Genomic DNA, 14,032 nt, shown 5'->3' on the forward strand with positions numbered 1-14,032 from the left:
CATCTGTGATATGGTAAAGTGAAGTCAGGAAGTCTCATATCATACGACACCAACTCATGACTCCATGAAAGCAAGTAATCCCAAAAGAAAGATTGGGATGGTTCTATTTTTAGTTTAAAGGTAAGTTTTGTGAAATACGCCACTGCCAAAATATTCATAACTAATATCTCGACTGCGGTCACCTGTTATATATCGAGAAAATCAGCTTCAATTCGACTTATGTCCATTTTATAAGTAGGGAATACGAGCTTTATCTTCCATGGCAACACATCAAAGTAGTGACATTGACAGCTGATGTCAGTGTCAAAAAAAGTCAAGTGGCAACGGCGGATGACATTGACGTTTGAGTAGCGATTTCGCTGATGCACGGACGATGTGTTTATTTTATCATATCAATTAATTAAATTCGTTAACTGCCAACTTGTCCACTACAGTGATAGTGACATGTTGTAAGGGCAAAAATCTAGGGATTTGTTTTCATTCATAAGTGTTACATGTATGACATAACCTCAAAGTTCCTTACTCGAATTCTTATGTAAATTCGTATTATTTTGAATTAACAATGGAAAGTGAAGCGAAAAATGTTATTCGTGTGGGTTCACGGAAGAGCGAGGTAAGAAATTATTTATTTTATTCGATTAGATAAAGTTTTTAGTAGTTAATTACTTCCTTGCAACTGTACTGGACAAAGTGCATAGGTACTCTATATAGCGTTGTAGAATACATCCTTCATTGCACATGGTTACAAATTTAAATGCCGAAATCTTTGAATACCTACTTAATTAAAATTATTTTTCTCAAAATAGTGTTTATCATTTTCTTATCAGTGTTGAAGTGCCTATCAAAACTTGTTTAGTTAAACTTTTGATAAAAACTAAAACCTTGAAGTTACAGTTTCTAAAATTATTAGAGATACACAGAAAACATAAGCCACGTTATTATTATTCATAAAAATTATATGTACATAAATATATACTCTTTAGTTTCTTGTGAGTAAAACCTAATGGCCTTGTACAACATTTTCTCTGCACACAATCAATTATTTTTTTAAGCAACTATCGGAAATTTCACAAGTCTTAATGACTGTGCATATATCCTGTAACAAACCAATTGCTGAATTAACTCAGCATATTTATTCACTTGTTTACACAGCTGTATGTAAAGTAATTATGTTGTGTTTTAAATTTCAGCTTGCTCTCATACAAACCAACTTCGTTATTGACAGTCTGAAAAAACTGTATCCAGAGAAGGAGTTTACTATAGGTAATTTTATTCTACATAAAATTATGCATAACAAACATGTCCTTATATGTTTCAAGCAATTTCTGTTGCTAAGACCTTTAGTACAAAACAATGACGAAATACTATTAGCAATTACTAACTATATAAGTTGACATTATGATAAATAAAGTTTTTCTTTGTAGAAGAACTTAGCTGAACAAAAATAAGTAGAAGTATAATAATGATATAATAAAAAAATATGTGAAACTGAAATCATTTATTGCTATCTAATGCTTATTATGTAGAAATTAAACATTTTAATTATATCATCATGCTGACAAAGTTTATCTTAACATCTTTCTAAATAAACATAGGTAAATTATGTATGGAGGCGACACCACATACTTAAACTTAAGCTATCACTGACCCTGTAATGTGTAGAGGGGAGGGGCCCCTCTACACATTACAAAAAAATAAAATTTGAGATAGAAAAACTTAAAAAAAAGTAAGTCCTAAAAAAAATTTCAATTAACTACTTACAAAAAAAGTTATGGATGTTTATCTTACTATGACATAACAATTTATTTTTAAAGTATTACTTCAAAATGCATGCTCATGCTTCAATTACATTTTTAATGTACCTTTGTGTTCTACCATAGAGAAGTAAATGAGTTTTATTTTTAATACTGATTATCTTGCTGTTAACATTGATTCTATTTGTTGATAAACAAGTAGTGTGATATTGCTACTGAATACAAATTTACTTGATTTTTTCTATGTGACACACAGAATTACTTGTACTTACTGACTACTACTTAACTTAATATTAAAGGTTTTGTTAGGGGCAGCTGAAAATCAGTGCTGTGCCTAACACAGCGTATACTGAGCTGTAGCCCTTTGTTGCACATAAATGTACTGACTAGTTATTAAGTTCTGTATTTGTGATGTTTCTTTATGTGTAATAAAAATAAATGGTTTAAACTTACTTCACCTCTAAGGGCGCATTTTCATAAGTCGTCTGCATGCGGGGTGCGGGAGATTTTGTAAACGCATGCCATAGAGCCCGCATGCCGGGAACCGTTTTCATTGGTCGTTAGCGAGGTGCGGAAGACCCTGAATACAATTTAGTTTGGCAGTTAGCTTTGACAGAATATCATAAATTGACGGCCCCGAATGCCTTGTATCGAGGTATTGACCGAGTTATTGACCGATGAATTTCGTTGGTAGTCAGCTCGTATGCACTTATCGACCAATGAAAATGCGCCCTAGAGGTCATAGTGTGATGTGAAAAACAAAACATTTTTCTCAATTGCAGTAAGCATGACAACGCTAGGGGATCGTGTGCTAAACGTATCACTGCCGAAGATAGGCGAAAAGTCGCTGTTCACCAAAGATTTAGAGGATGCGCTGAGAAACGACTCGGTCGACTTTGTTGTACATTCACTTAAGGACCTGCCTACGACGTTGCCTGATGGGCTGGCGATTGGAGCTGTGTTTGAAAGGTACTATACTACTAATCTGTGTGAATCTAATGTCAGAATCGGAGCGAAAAGATTTGTTGCTTTGTATTAATTTCTATGGTACTGCGGTCGCTACAGTGGGTCGCCATTTCGGTGTCACAAACATTAATACGAAGTTGACTGCCTCCCGTTCCATTATTTTTGCGATCCACGAATAATTGTTTCGGGTCTGGTTGTGCTTTGTGACCCTTGTTTGTATGTTTGTAAAAGTCCCCGCGACACAAGAACAATTCTAAGTGGGGGAGATGAGGTTAAAAAAAATTGCAAGTATTCGGGTTCGATTCCCGATTCAGATTGTGTTATTTGTTGTTAATATATTTTCAAAAGCAGTCTGGAAACGTAAGTTAAAACCATAATAAGTATGATTAGTTAAATTGAATTGTTATCAAATACTCAACTCATGCTGATAGATAAGTATCATAACACTATAATTTTGTAATAGCTGTAATGACTCAACAGTGAACGACTTGAATTATTATTATTTTCTTATTACCTACTACGTTATATAAATACCTAATATGGCATATTAATTTAGTAATTTCATATCTGTGTACTTAGTACTTGTAGTAGCTCGTGGCTTAGTTAACAACAGCCGCGCGGATCGATCTCTGAGGTCAAGCCATGCTTGCCGAGGTTGATTTGTGGATTGGTGACTATCTTATTCATATCGTGTTCCTCCGTGTTTCGGAAGGCACGTTAAATTGTGGGTCTCGGTTGTCATTTTCGATGATCTTTGACAGTCGTTAACAGTAGTCAGAAGCTTGAAAGTCTGACAACCAGTCTTACCGAAGGGTATCGTGTTATCCCAGGTAACTGGGTTGTGGAGGTCAGATAGGCAGTCGCTCCATGTAAAACACTGATATTCAGCTGCATCCATAGCTTGGAAGAAAGGCTAAGCTGATATATATATCTGTGTACTTAAAACTGTCCAATTGCGCCGGGGGTCGTAGGTTCTATTGTATCCAATATCCTACCCGATATTTATTTTTTATAGACAACTCCCGCACTAAGAATTGCTCTTGTGTCGCGGGGACTTTTACAAACATACAAACAACGGCCACAGTGCACAACCAGACACAAAACAATTACTTGTGGATCGCACAAATAATTTCTCCGTGTGGGGATCGAACCCACGACCTCCCGACCAATGGTATCGGCGTGGCGAACTAAACCACTGCGTCACCGAGGCAGATAGTGTTCTGTTTAAAACAAATTATTCTTAGTGTTAGCATTTAGTTTATGAAATGTTATATTAGAGCACAGTTGCAATTGCAGCATTTTTTTTGTCATAATTGTAGTATAAATGTTATTTTAAGTGATCCGTTTTCTGAAAAGGCTATTAAAATTTTTAAGTTCTTTAGTTATGTTTTTTCTGTTGATATGCTAAATTAAAATATGTTAAATTTATTTTTCTCTTTTTTCACGAATTTTAATCGCCTTTAGTTAGGAAATTAGTGTTTTTTTTTAGATTTAACTGTACACAATTTGAGTTTCCCTATGAGGCCGACATAGCCTTTTGTTGGCTAAAGGCCTTGCCAAAAAATTTGATAAAAAAAATGTTATCTTAACGTTTTTTTTTATGTAAGTTATTTACATGAACATTTCAGGGAAGACCCGAGAGATGCATTGGTACTTCACGATGACTTCAAAGATCACACACTGTCCACACTACCCGAAGGATCTGTTATAGGTAAATAACATTATTATATTTTTACGTCAACATTTGCACCCCAAAAAAATACTGGAGCAATTTCATACTAGTATCGAAAACCAAGTAGCTATCGAGAAAATATCGTGTGTGAAATTCGATCAGCGCAGCGCACCTAGCGGATTCTTGAGGAACAAATTTTTCTACTTATTTGAATGCCAAAGTTTAAAATTGCGTAATGTCTGTATTTTTATAAACTGAATTGGGTGAAATATTTTAATATCTCGATCAAGGCACTGACTTAGCCTCAATAAAATCAACACTAAAACCTTCCTGGATAATTGCTCTTTTAATTGTTAATAAGTGCATGAAAACCTACAGAAGTTTTTCAGTTTATCTCGAACGTTAGACAGACAGGCGCGGCGAAGGAACTTTATTTTATAACCAGCTTTTGCCCGCGACTTCATCCAAGTGGTTTGTGACTCAGGACAGAGTTTTCATACAAACTTACACCCGCATTTATATTCCCTTGGGGATGGAATTGATCAAATCGTTTCTAAGCGTGTGCATACGTCATAACATCTACCTGCATGCCGAATTTCAGCCCGATCGGTCCAGTGATGTGATAGATCACTATGTTAGCCATTCAGTCTCCTTCGAGTTACATATTATTATGAGCCTGTATTGTCCCACTGCTGGGCGAAGGCCTCCCCCATAGTTTTCCACTGTAACTTATCTCCGGCAGTTTGATTCCATTCTGGATTGAAGGTGTCTAGCTCATCTTTCCATCTTTTACGGGTTCTACCTCGCCGCCGTCTCCCAGTTTGCGTGGTCCTCCCAGTTAGTCGTTATTTTCGCCCATAATATTTTGAATTACATATCGTCACCTGTATGGTAAAGTTGCGAATGTGCGTTATTGTAAATTTTACAGGAGAGCATAAAAACTCATTTTTCTTATTTTTTAAAATGGCGCACTTTAGTGAGGCGGTGTCTTTTTAGTTTTTATTTTATGAAAATATAAGCAGAAGACTGCTAATTAATCAGCTAACTATTATAACAGTAAAATAATCTAATAAATCACAATCGCAACTTTGAAACCTCTAAGAATAAAGTCAGAATTTTTTTTGTTGCCCATGGTAAATTCGCGTATGTGTCAGATTCGCAAGTATAAAATCAATTTCATAGAGTACAACTACAATCTCATTTCGAAACTTGCGAATATCGCAGAAATGGATTGTATAATATTTAATTATTTTGACTTTATGGTAGTGTAGTAAAATTTTATTTATTATTATGAAATAAAAAAACTGTTAAAAAGATAAAAAAGTAATATTTTAATGAAACAAACTAAAGCTATACATCAACATTTTCATCCTCTTCCTCGTTATACGGTTCAGGCAACGTGTCAACAATAGAATTGGATGTTGGCAAATTATTGTAAAATTCATGATAAGCCTTAGGTATCAACATTTCATGGCACAGTTTTAATAGATCAGTATTTTTTGCATTTGAAATAGGCAATCTCTCAGTATAAACAGGTTTTGGTGTTATAGTGGCATTTTTGCCTCTCTTTGCTTTCAGTTTCAGTTCAATAAAATTATCCATGTTGTATTCGTTTTTTATAAAAATAGATTTAGGATTTTGTTTGCGGTATTGTATCCACACTGCATCTTGAAACTTCGGAGTACTATTAGTAGAATTTATTTGCTTTTTCTTAGGTTTGTTGGATTCTGTTGCTGCAACTTTAACTTTTAGACTTCTGTTCAATTTTGGAATGAATCGAATCACATTCCATATGACTATGTCCTGATTCAAAAAATACGTGATCAATAATTTCAATAGTCGGGTGGTTCACAGCAAGATAAAGTAGCATACAACAAAAGTTAAAGTTGCAGCAACAAAAGTTAAAGTTGCAGCAACAGAATCCAACAAACCTAAGAAAAAGCAAATAAATTCTACTAATAGTACTCCGAAGTTTCAAGATGCAGTGTGGATACAATACCGCAAACAAAATCCTAAATCTATTTTTATAAAAAACGAATACAACATGGATAATTTTATTGAACTGAAACTGAAAGCAAAGAGAGGCAAAAATGCCACTATAACACCAAAACCTGTTTATACTGAGAGATTGCCTATTTCAAATGCAAAAAATACTGATCTATTAAAACTGTGCCATGAAATGTTGATACCTAAGGCTTATCATGAATTTTACAATAATTTGCCAACATCCAATTCTATTGTTGACACGTTGCCTGAACCGTATAACGAGGAAGAGGATGAAAATGTTGATGTATAGCTTTAGTTTGTTTCATTAAAATATTACTTTTTTATCTTTTTAACAGTTTTTTTATTTCATAATAATAAATAAAATTTTACTACACTACCATAAAGTCAAAATAATTAAATATTATACAATCCATTTCTGCGATATTCGCAAGTTTCGAAATGAGATTGTAGTTGTACTCTATGAAATTGATTTTATACTTGCGAATCTGACACATACGCGAATTTACCATGGGCAACAAAAAAAATTCTGACTTTATTCTTAGAGGTTTCAAAGTTGCGATTGTGATTTATTAGATTATTTTACTGTTATAATAGTTAGCTGATTAATTAGCAGTCTTCTGCTTATATTTTCATAAAATAAAAACTAAAAAGACACCGCCTCACTAAAGTGCACCATTTAAAAAAATAAGAAAAATGAGATTTTATGCTCTCCTGTAAAATTTACAATACAATAACGCACATTCGCAAATTTACCATACAGGTGACGATATTGTTAGTTTCACTGATACTTTAGTAAATATACGAATTAACCCATATTCGCTAGTTTACTTCAGATGTTTTGAAAAAAAGAATTTATTTAGTTGTGGTAAAGTATATTATCTACACTTAGTTAATTTGCCATGGTGACTCACAACGAATGTTTGGGATACGTAAATATGCTGCTATTGTATCTCATAAACTATTAAAGATACAGAGCTGAAACTTTGCGACATTGTGTATTACGATACAGGGATTACGTTATACCGAAAAACAGATTTTCGAGAAAACAGCAGATTCGCAACTTTACCATACAGGTGACGATATAATGTATTTAAATATTATTATTATTATAATGATAGTAGTAATCATTACAATATAATTCCCCAGGCACGTCGTCTCTCCGCCGCACAGCGCAGCTCCGCGGCCGCTACCCGCAGCTGGTGGTGTCGGACGTGCGCGGGAACCTCAACACGCGGCTCGCCAAGCTGCAGGCGGGGCAGTACGCCGCGCTGCTGCTGGCCAGCGCAGGCCTGCAGCGGATGGGCTGGAGCGACAAGATCTCTAAGGTACACCATACAACACACTGATAAATATAAACTTAAAGAAAAATAACTTAATACTGTCCCCCTGCTGAACGAAGGTTTCCTCCCGAAATTAGGGATGGTCAATGGAAAAGTTAATCAGGTATGAAATTAAAATAAATTAAAATTTAAAAATATGAAAGCGAGAATCTCGTCCCGGAATAAGAGAAAAGATAAGCTTCGAGACCACAACGATAGAGGGTATAGGATGGGAAGATTGAATAAGCTCAAGATTAAGAATACATTTTTTAAAGAACTTTCAGACATGTAAGTTATCATAACGATGTTTTCCTTCACCGTTAGAACAAGTGACAATTATTTCTAATAGATGTGTAACCCTCGATGACTCGCATACTTAGCCCATTCGGCTATTACTGCTCTAATAACTTATTGTATGTGTATGCAGGTGCTGCCATGTGCGGAGATGAAGTACGCGGTGGGCCAGGGCGCGCTGGCCGTGGAGTGCCGCGCCGACAACTGGCCCGTGCTCGCCATGCTGGCGCCCTACAACCACGCCGACACCTACTGCCGCATCCTGGCCGAGAGGAGCTTCCTCAAGACTCTGGGTATACTACATAAATAAAATAAACTTATATTATATATTAGCTTAGCCTTTGTTCCAAACTATGTCGGAGTCAGCTTCCAGTCTCACTGGATGCAGCTGGATACCAGTGTTTTACATGGAGCGACTGCCTATCAGACCTCCACAACCCAGTTACCTGGGTTATAACACAATACCCTTCGGTAAGACAGGTTGTCAGACTTTCAAGCTTCTGACTACTGTTAACGACTGTCAAAGATCTTCGAAAATGACAGCCGGGACCCAAAATTTAACGTGCCTTCCGAAACACGGAGGAACTCGATATGTATAAGATGGTCACCCATCCACAGATCAACCTCAGCAAGCGATGCTTAACCTCAGAGATCGATCGGCGCGGCTGTTGTTAACTAAGCTCCTCGAGTACAGATACAGATATTGCTGCTGAATAACTAGCAAAGAAAAGCAGTCTTTTGTAAACATAAATCCTGTATTAAGAACAAGTCTTGTGTCTCGAGGACTTACGTCAACCAACTGACAGAAAGGACTATAAGACCCGAAACTCTATTTGCGGATCGCACAAATATTTAGTTCTTGTGGCAAGCAAACCTGCGGCAACTTTCATTATTTTTGTGTTTTTATGAGTTTACAACCACAGAATATTATATTGCTATATCTTTTGTTTATTTGTTAACACGAAAATACACATAACAATTTTGTTATTTCGTTAAAAAAGGCCATTCAATAATGTCTTAATAATTTTTGCCCAGGCGGTGGCTGCAGCGCACCGGTAGGAGTATCAACATCGCTCAAACAGCTAGACACGCAGTTCCAACTGTCCATCACCGGCGCAGTGTGGAGCATGGACGGCGTCACCAAGCTCGAGCACTCGCTACAACAAACATTCGCACAAATCAAAACAACACAGAAACATAAACTAAGCCCCACTGAAGAACAAGAATGTAAGAAAATCAAAACAGATGATGACACATCAAAAGTACTTAAATCGAGTGAAAAGTCTGGCAACACCAGTGATCTGACCGCGCCTGAATTTAAAATTGATGACAGAATTTTCTGTGGTCTCACGGCCAACGCCTGTATGCCTATAGATGTTATAATAAAATGTGATAACTTAGGCAAGGATCTCGCTAACGCTCTCATAGAAAAAGGTGCTTTAGAAGTAATGAAAGTGACTCAAGATTATATAAGAAACTCCACTGCCGCCAAACAGTCATGATCGTTGTGTTTGAGACTATTATTTGTAGCACAATTTAGTTTAACTATAGGGGAAACCAGCCATAAATATTTAAGAGGTGTTTCAAAGACACAGTGCCTTAATTGGTGCTTATGACAATTATTGCACGATTCCAAACCAAAGTACTATTACTTAAAGTAAAATTTTAAATACATAAGAATTTCCATGCAATTATCTAGCAATTTCAATTGTGAAAAATATTTTTACATATTTCATAGCATATCGTTTTGCTATGATTCAACATTGTATATCTTATGGCTGGCTTGCTCTATACGACTGCCATGTCACTGTATATTGTATGTATGTAATATATTTTTTACGAAAATTGCTAACGAACAATCGTAAATATAAAATTTATTGTATAAAAGATTAAGTAAATACTTATATCCTCGAGTTGGAAGCTTTTTAGGCGGTTGATATTACATTAAATTTAAAGTTTATGTTATGATAGCTCAATGTACGTTTATGGACATGACAATATATGTAAATGAAGCTTCCTGACCGTATTTCTACTTTGTCGTGACGATAGTTAGTCATGCAAGGTTCTGGCTTGAATATTGAAATGGAGTCGAACATTCATCGTCAACACGATTCATTGTCATATTGTTGTTTCTTGCATCCTCTGAGCGCAACTTTAGCGACAGTAAGGCATTTATGTCTTGCTTTTACGATATTATTAATTCATATAGAGGTGGTCAATATTTATATCGTTAAGGTGCAGCGCAGACGACAGACTATCCTTGACGCACTTTTTAGTCTGTGAAAATAGGATTTACGCAATTATATGTAGTAACGCGCCGGACTTTTTGCGCGTTGTGTGCGTTACTGCATAAAATGGCATAAGTTCTATTGGCATTATAATGGCATAATTCGAAGAATAAATTTGACGTTTTTTATAGAGTATATGTGTCTGTCTCAAACGTCATATTTTATCGCGAATTTGACGATGAAATGTTAACCCTTATACGTGTCCATAAATGTGCTCAATAATTTCTTGAAAAAAACGAATTAGATATATTTTGTAATATATTTGTATGAAAACAAATTATGTTGTGAGTTGTCTACACTGTTGTATATTGTTTATTTATCTTTATTTATTGGGTACTTACGTTATTGACATTTTTCTGTTACCCGGGACCTAACTAGATATAAGTTGACGTAAAGACTTGCTGTAACATTGTTTCCTTTTATTTATAGAGAATGTTATTTTATGATTTATGGTATGGTAATCATGTTATTGAAATCTGGTACATACATAATAATATTTTAAAAAACTCAGATTAGTGCAATACTTGAAAGGTCGAATCCTCCATGTTTTAAATTTAAATGTCAGTGCAGTGGTAGTTTATGAGTTCTGAGGGACTCGAGTTCAACTTCCGAGTCGTATAAACTGAGTTTTTTTTATGACGGAATTATCAAAGTTAGCAAAGAGTATGGAATCTGTTTCTTACCGGTAATTTGTAACCAAAATAAAAAAAATTGCTATCTTTCCAATGGCCATACCATAATCAAATTCAATGAAAAATATATGTACTGTATTGTATATTAAAGTTATGCTGAATAATTGTAACCTCCACTAATTTGGACAGAGGTTGAAGCAATAGTAATATATTTTGTGTAGGTGTGATAAATCATGAACAGACTGGGTCGTTATTGTAAGATGGTGTCTATTCCGTTGTTGTTTGTTGTTTTATGTTAATTTTACTTGAATAAACTGGTGAATGACTTGGGCTTTAGATTTTTATTTCACAATGTCTTGGTACTTACATACTGAGTCACGACGTTTTCGTATAATAGTAGGCAGAGACCAAAAATCTCCTCTTGTTGATCTCTGCAAGCTTCCCTTCCTTCATTCACATCCATACATCTTAATGTACGTCAGGCTGGCCCGGCCCCATGGAATTTAATAATGAGATTGTTATCAATCCAATGTACCCGGGTGTACTAATATATGTAACACCTTCATTTTCAATGTAACTCTTTTTAAAAGAAATTACGTGCACTTCTTAGTGGCCGGGCCAGCCTGACGTTTTCAGCCCGGCCACCTTGTTTCCCACTAATCTACAAAAAATACTGGCAATATTGTGCTACAGATGAAATGTACCCTATAATTTATGCATATGTAACACAAAATCGAATCCTAAAATGCAATAGCATACGAAATATTAGCGGTTGCAGGTGGCCGGGCTGAAATTATTTCGTTAATATAAAACAGTAAAACTGCAACACCTACCAAAAACTAATACCAGTACATAATGAGATATAGAGATATAGAATACATGTAACGCTTTCATTTTAAATTATAATACATATTTAGAAAGAATAATCACTTGAAATTATATTTCAGCCCGACCACCTAAAAGCGGTAATATTCCCTAAAATCTTATGCCAATTTGTACAGTAAAACCTGATACAGCTATGAAATGAAAGTTACATTTGTTTCGTTTTAGTCGTATACCTTTAAGCCTTCTGTTTGACTAGATTATCAAAATCTGAGAAACTTGCCGAAGAGTGACTATCATTTATTAACTAATTTCAGGACATTTGGTTTGTTGAGTGAAACAAAATTGGTAATTGTCATATTTTTTTAATAATCATTTTTGAAATTAGATAGACAACATTTGTACTTATATTAATTAGGTACTATAACAATTGTTAATTATAAATAATGTAAAAAAAGGTTACACATTGATAATAACACAGTTATCAAAAAATTATAGTAATATCAATATTACCTTAACATCGAACATTCATTCATTCAGAATATTAGAAGATAATTTTTGGTTAAATACTTATTATTCCTTGGTAAAAAATCCCAGATTTTCATAATGATTTTTACATCAACTTTGAATTTAAAGTTTTGAAAACTTTCAATTAAAATTATGCTAATATAATTATTACAACAATTCTTAAATAAAGAGAGAACCATAGTTCTTTCAGTGGCAGCTAATGGAAATATAGCTATGTAGTAGGTATATATAATTTAACATAATATTAAAATCACAGCTAAAAATCACAATGTTAACTTGTATAATTAAACGTATGCTAATATAATAATCATTGCTAGCCTATATCTGGCATTCGTACTATAAGTATTTTGACTAATTCAAATTTGAATTATGAAAATCTGTGATTTTTTACCAAGGTATAATAAGTATTTAACCAAAAAATATCTTCTAATATTCTGAATGAATGAATGTTCGATGTTAAGGTAATATTGATATTACTATAATTTTTTGATAACTGTGTTATTATCAATGTGTAACCTTTTTTTACATTATTTATAATTAACAATTGTTATAGTACCTAATTAATATAAGTACAAATGTTGTCTATCTAATTTCAAAAATGATTATTAAAAAAATATGACAATTACCAATTTTGTTTCACTCAACAAACCAAATGTCCTGAAATTAGTTAATAAATGATAGTCACTCTTCGGCAAGTTTCTCAGATTTTGATAATCTAGTCAAACAGAAGGCTTAAAGGTATACGACTAAAACGAAACGAATGTAACTTTCATTTCATAGCTGTATCAGGTTTTACTGTACAAATTGGCATAAGATTTTAGGGAATATTACCGCTTTTAGGTGGCCGGGCTGAAATATAATTTCAAGTGATTATTCTTTCTAAATATGTATTATAATTTAAAATGAAAGCGTTACATGTATTCTATATCTCTATATCTCATTATGTACTGGTATTAGTTTTTGGTAGGTGTTGCAGTTTTACTGTTTTATATTAACGAAATAATTTCAGCCCGGCCACCTGCAACCGCTAATATTTCGTATGCTATTGCATTTTAGGATTCGATTTTGTGTTACATATGCATAAATTATAGGGTACATTTCATCTGTAGCACAATATTGCCAGTATTTTTTGTAGATTAGTGGGAAACAAGGTGGCCGGGCTGAAAACGTCAGGCTGGCCCGGCCACTAAGAAGTGCACGTAATTTCTTTTAAAAAGAGTTACATTGAAAATGAAGGTGTTACATATATTAGTACACCCGGGTACATTGGATTGATAACAATCTCATTATTAAATTCCATGGGGCCGGGCCAGCCTGACGTACATACATCTTATCATACAGGACCTTGGGTTAAAAGTACTACGCTCCTAACATTTTTCAGGACACCACCGATATAATCTGTGTATGACTTTCTAGGGCGCCCGTTCTCTGCGTAACATTTATGTGAAGTGAAAATTTATCTTGTTTTCAACAGAAGACTAAAAGAAATACCCTGAAAGAACCTAAATATATGTAACTAAAACATGATTCGATTGTATGGTATTGCGCTGAAATTACAACGTATGATGCTTACCGAATTTTATCATCGTCACGTGATACAAATGTTAATTCCAGTATGATAAAAGCGTTTTTGGCGACTGTTCCAACCCAGTCAAAATAGATCGCGAGTGGGCGTTACATGATTTTAATAAATACATTGTAGATCCCGGCGCAGCGACTTAACAGTTTACAACTACACATACAGCTACGT

At 34.5% G+C, this 14,032-nt stretch overlaps 1 protein-coding gene across 1 annotated transcript; it reads left to right on the forward strand.

Annotated features, from left to right (window-relative positions):
• Nucleotides 1–314: 314 nt before the first annotated feature.
• Nucleotides 315–11,263, forward strand: Hmbs (porphobilinogen deaminase-like protein l(3)02640). Its single transcript, XM_076131634.1, has 7 exons — nt 315–613; nt 1,191–1,263; nt 2,537–2,723; nt 4,349–4,431; nt 7,546–7,724; nt 8,146–8,305; nt 9,048–11,263. Exons 1-7 carry the CDS (start codon nt 563–565, stop codon nt 9,512–9,514), a joined length of 1,200 nt encoding a protein of 399 aa, XP_075987749.1. The 5' UTR covers nt 315–562; the 3' UTR covers nt 9,515–11,263.
• Nucleotides 11,264–14,032: the final 2,769 nt, after the last annotated feature.

Source organism: Anticarsia gemmatalis, chromosome 26 (assembly GCF_050436995.1).
Source record: "Anticarsia gemmatalis isolate Benzon Research Colony breed Stoneville strain chromosome 26, ilAntGemm2 primary, whole genome shotgun sequence".
Taxonomy (NCBI): Eukaryota; Metazoa; Arthropoda; class Insecta; order Lepidoptera; family Erebidae; genus Anticarsia; species Anticarsia gemmatalis.

Bases quoted from the DNA above. Each gene is read 5' to 3' on its own strand.
- Hmbs (XM_076131634.1), top strand. From the start codon at position 563: ATGGAAAGTGAAGCGAAAAATGTTATTCGTGTGGGTTCACGGAAGAGC. The intron at 1,264-2,536 runs GTAATTTTATTC...TCTCAATTGCAG, and splicing joins AGAGAAGGAGTTTACTATAG to TAAGCATGACAACGCTAGGG. The intron at 8,306-9,047 runs GTATACTACATA...ATTTTTGCCCAG, and splicing joins GAGCTTCCTCAAGACTCTGG to GCGGTGGCTGCAGCGCACCG.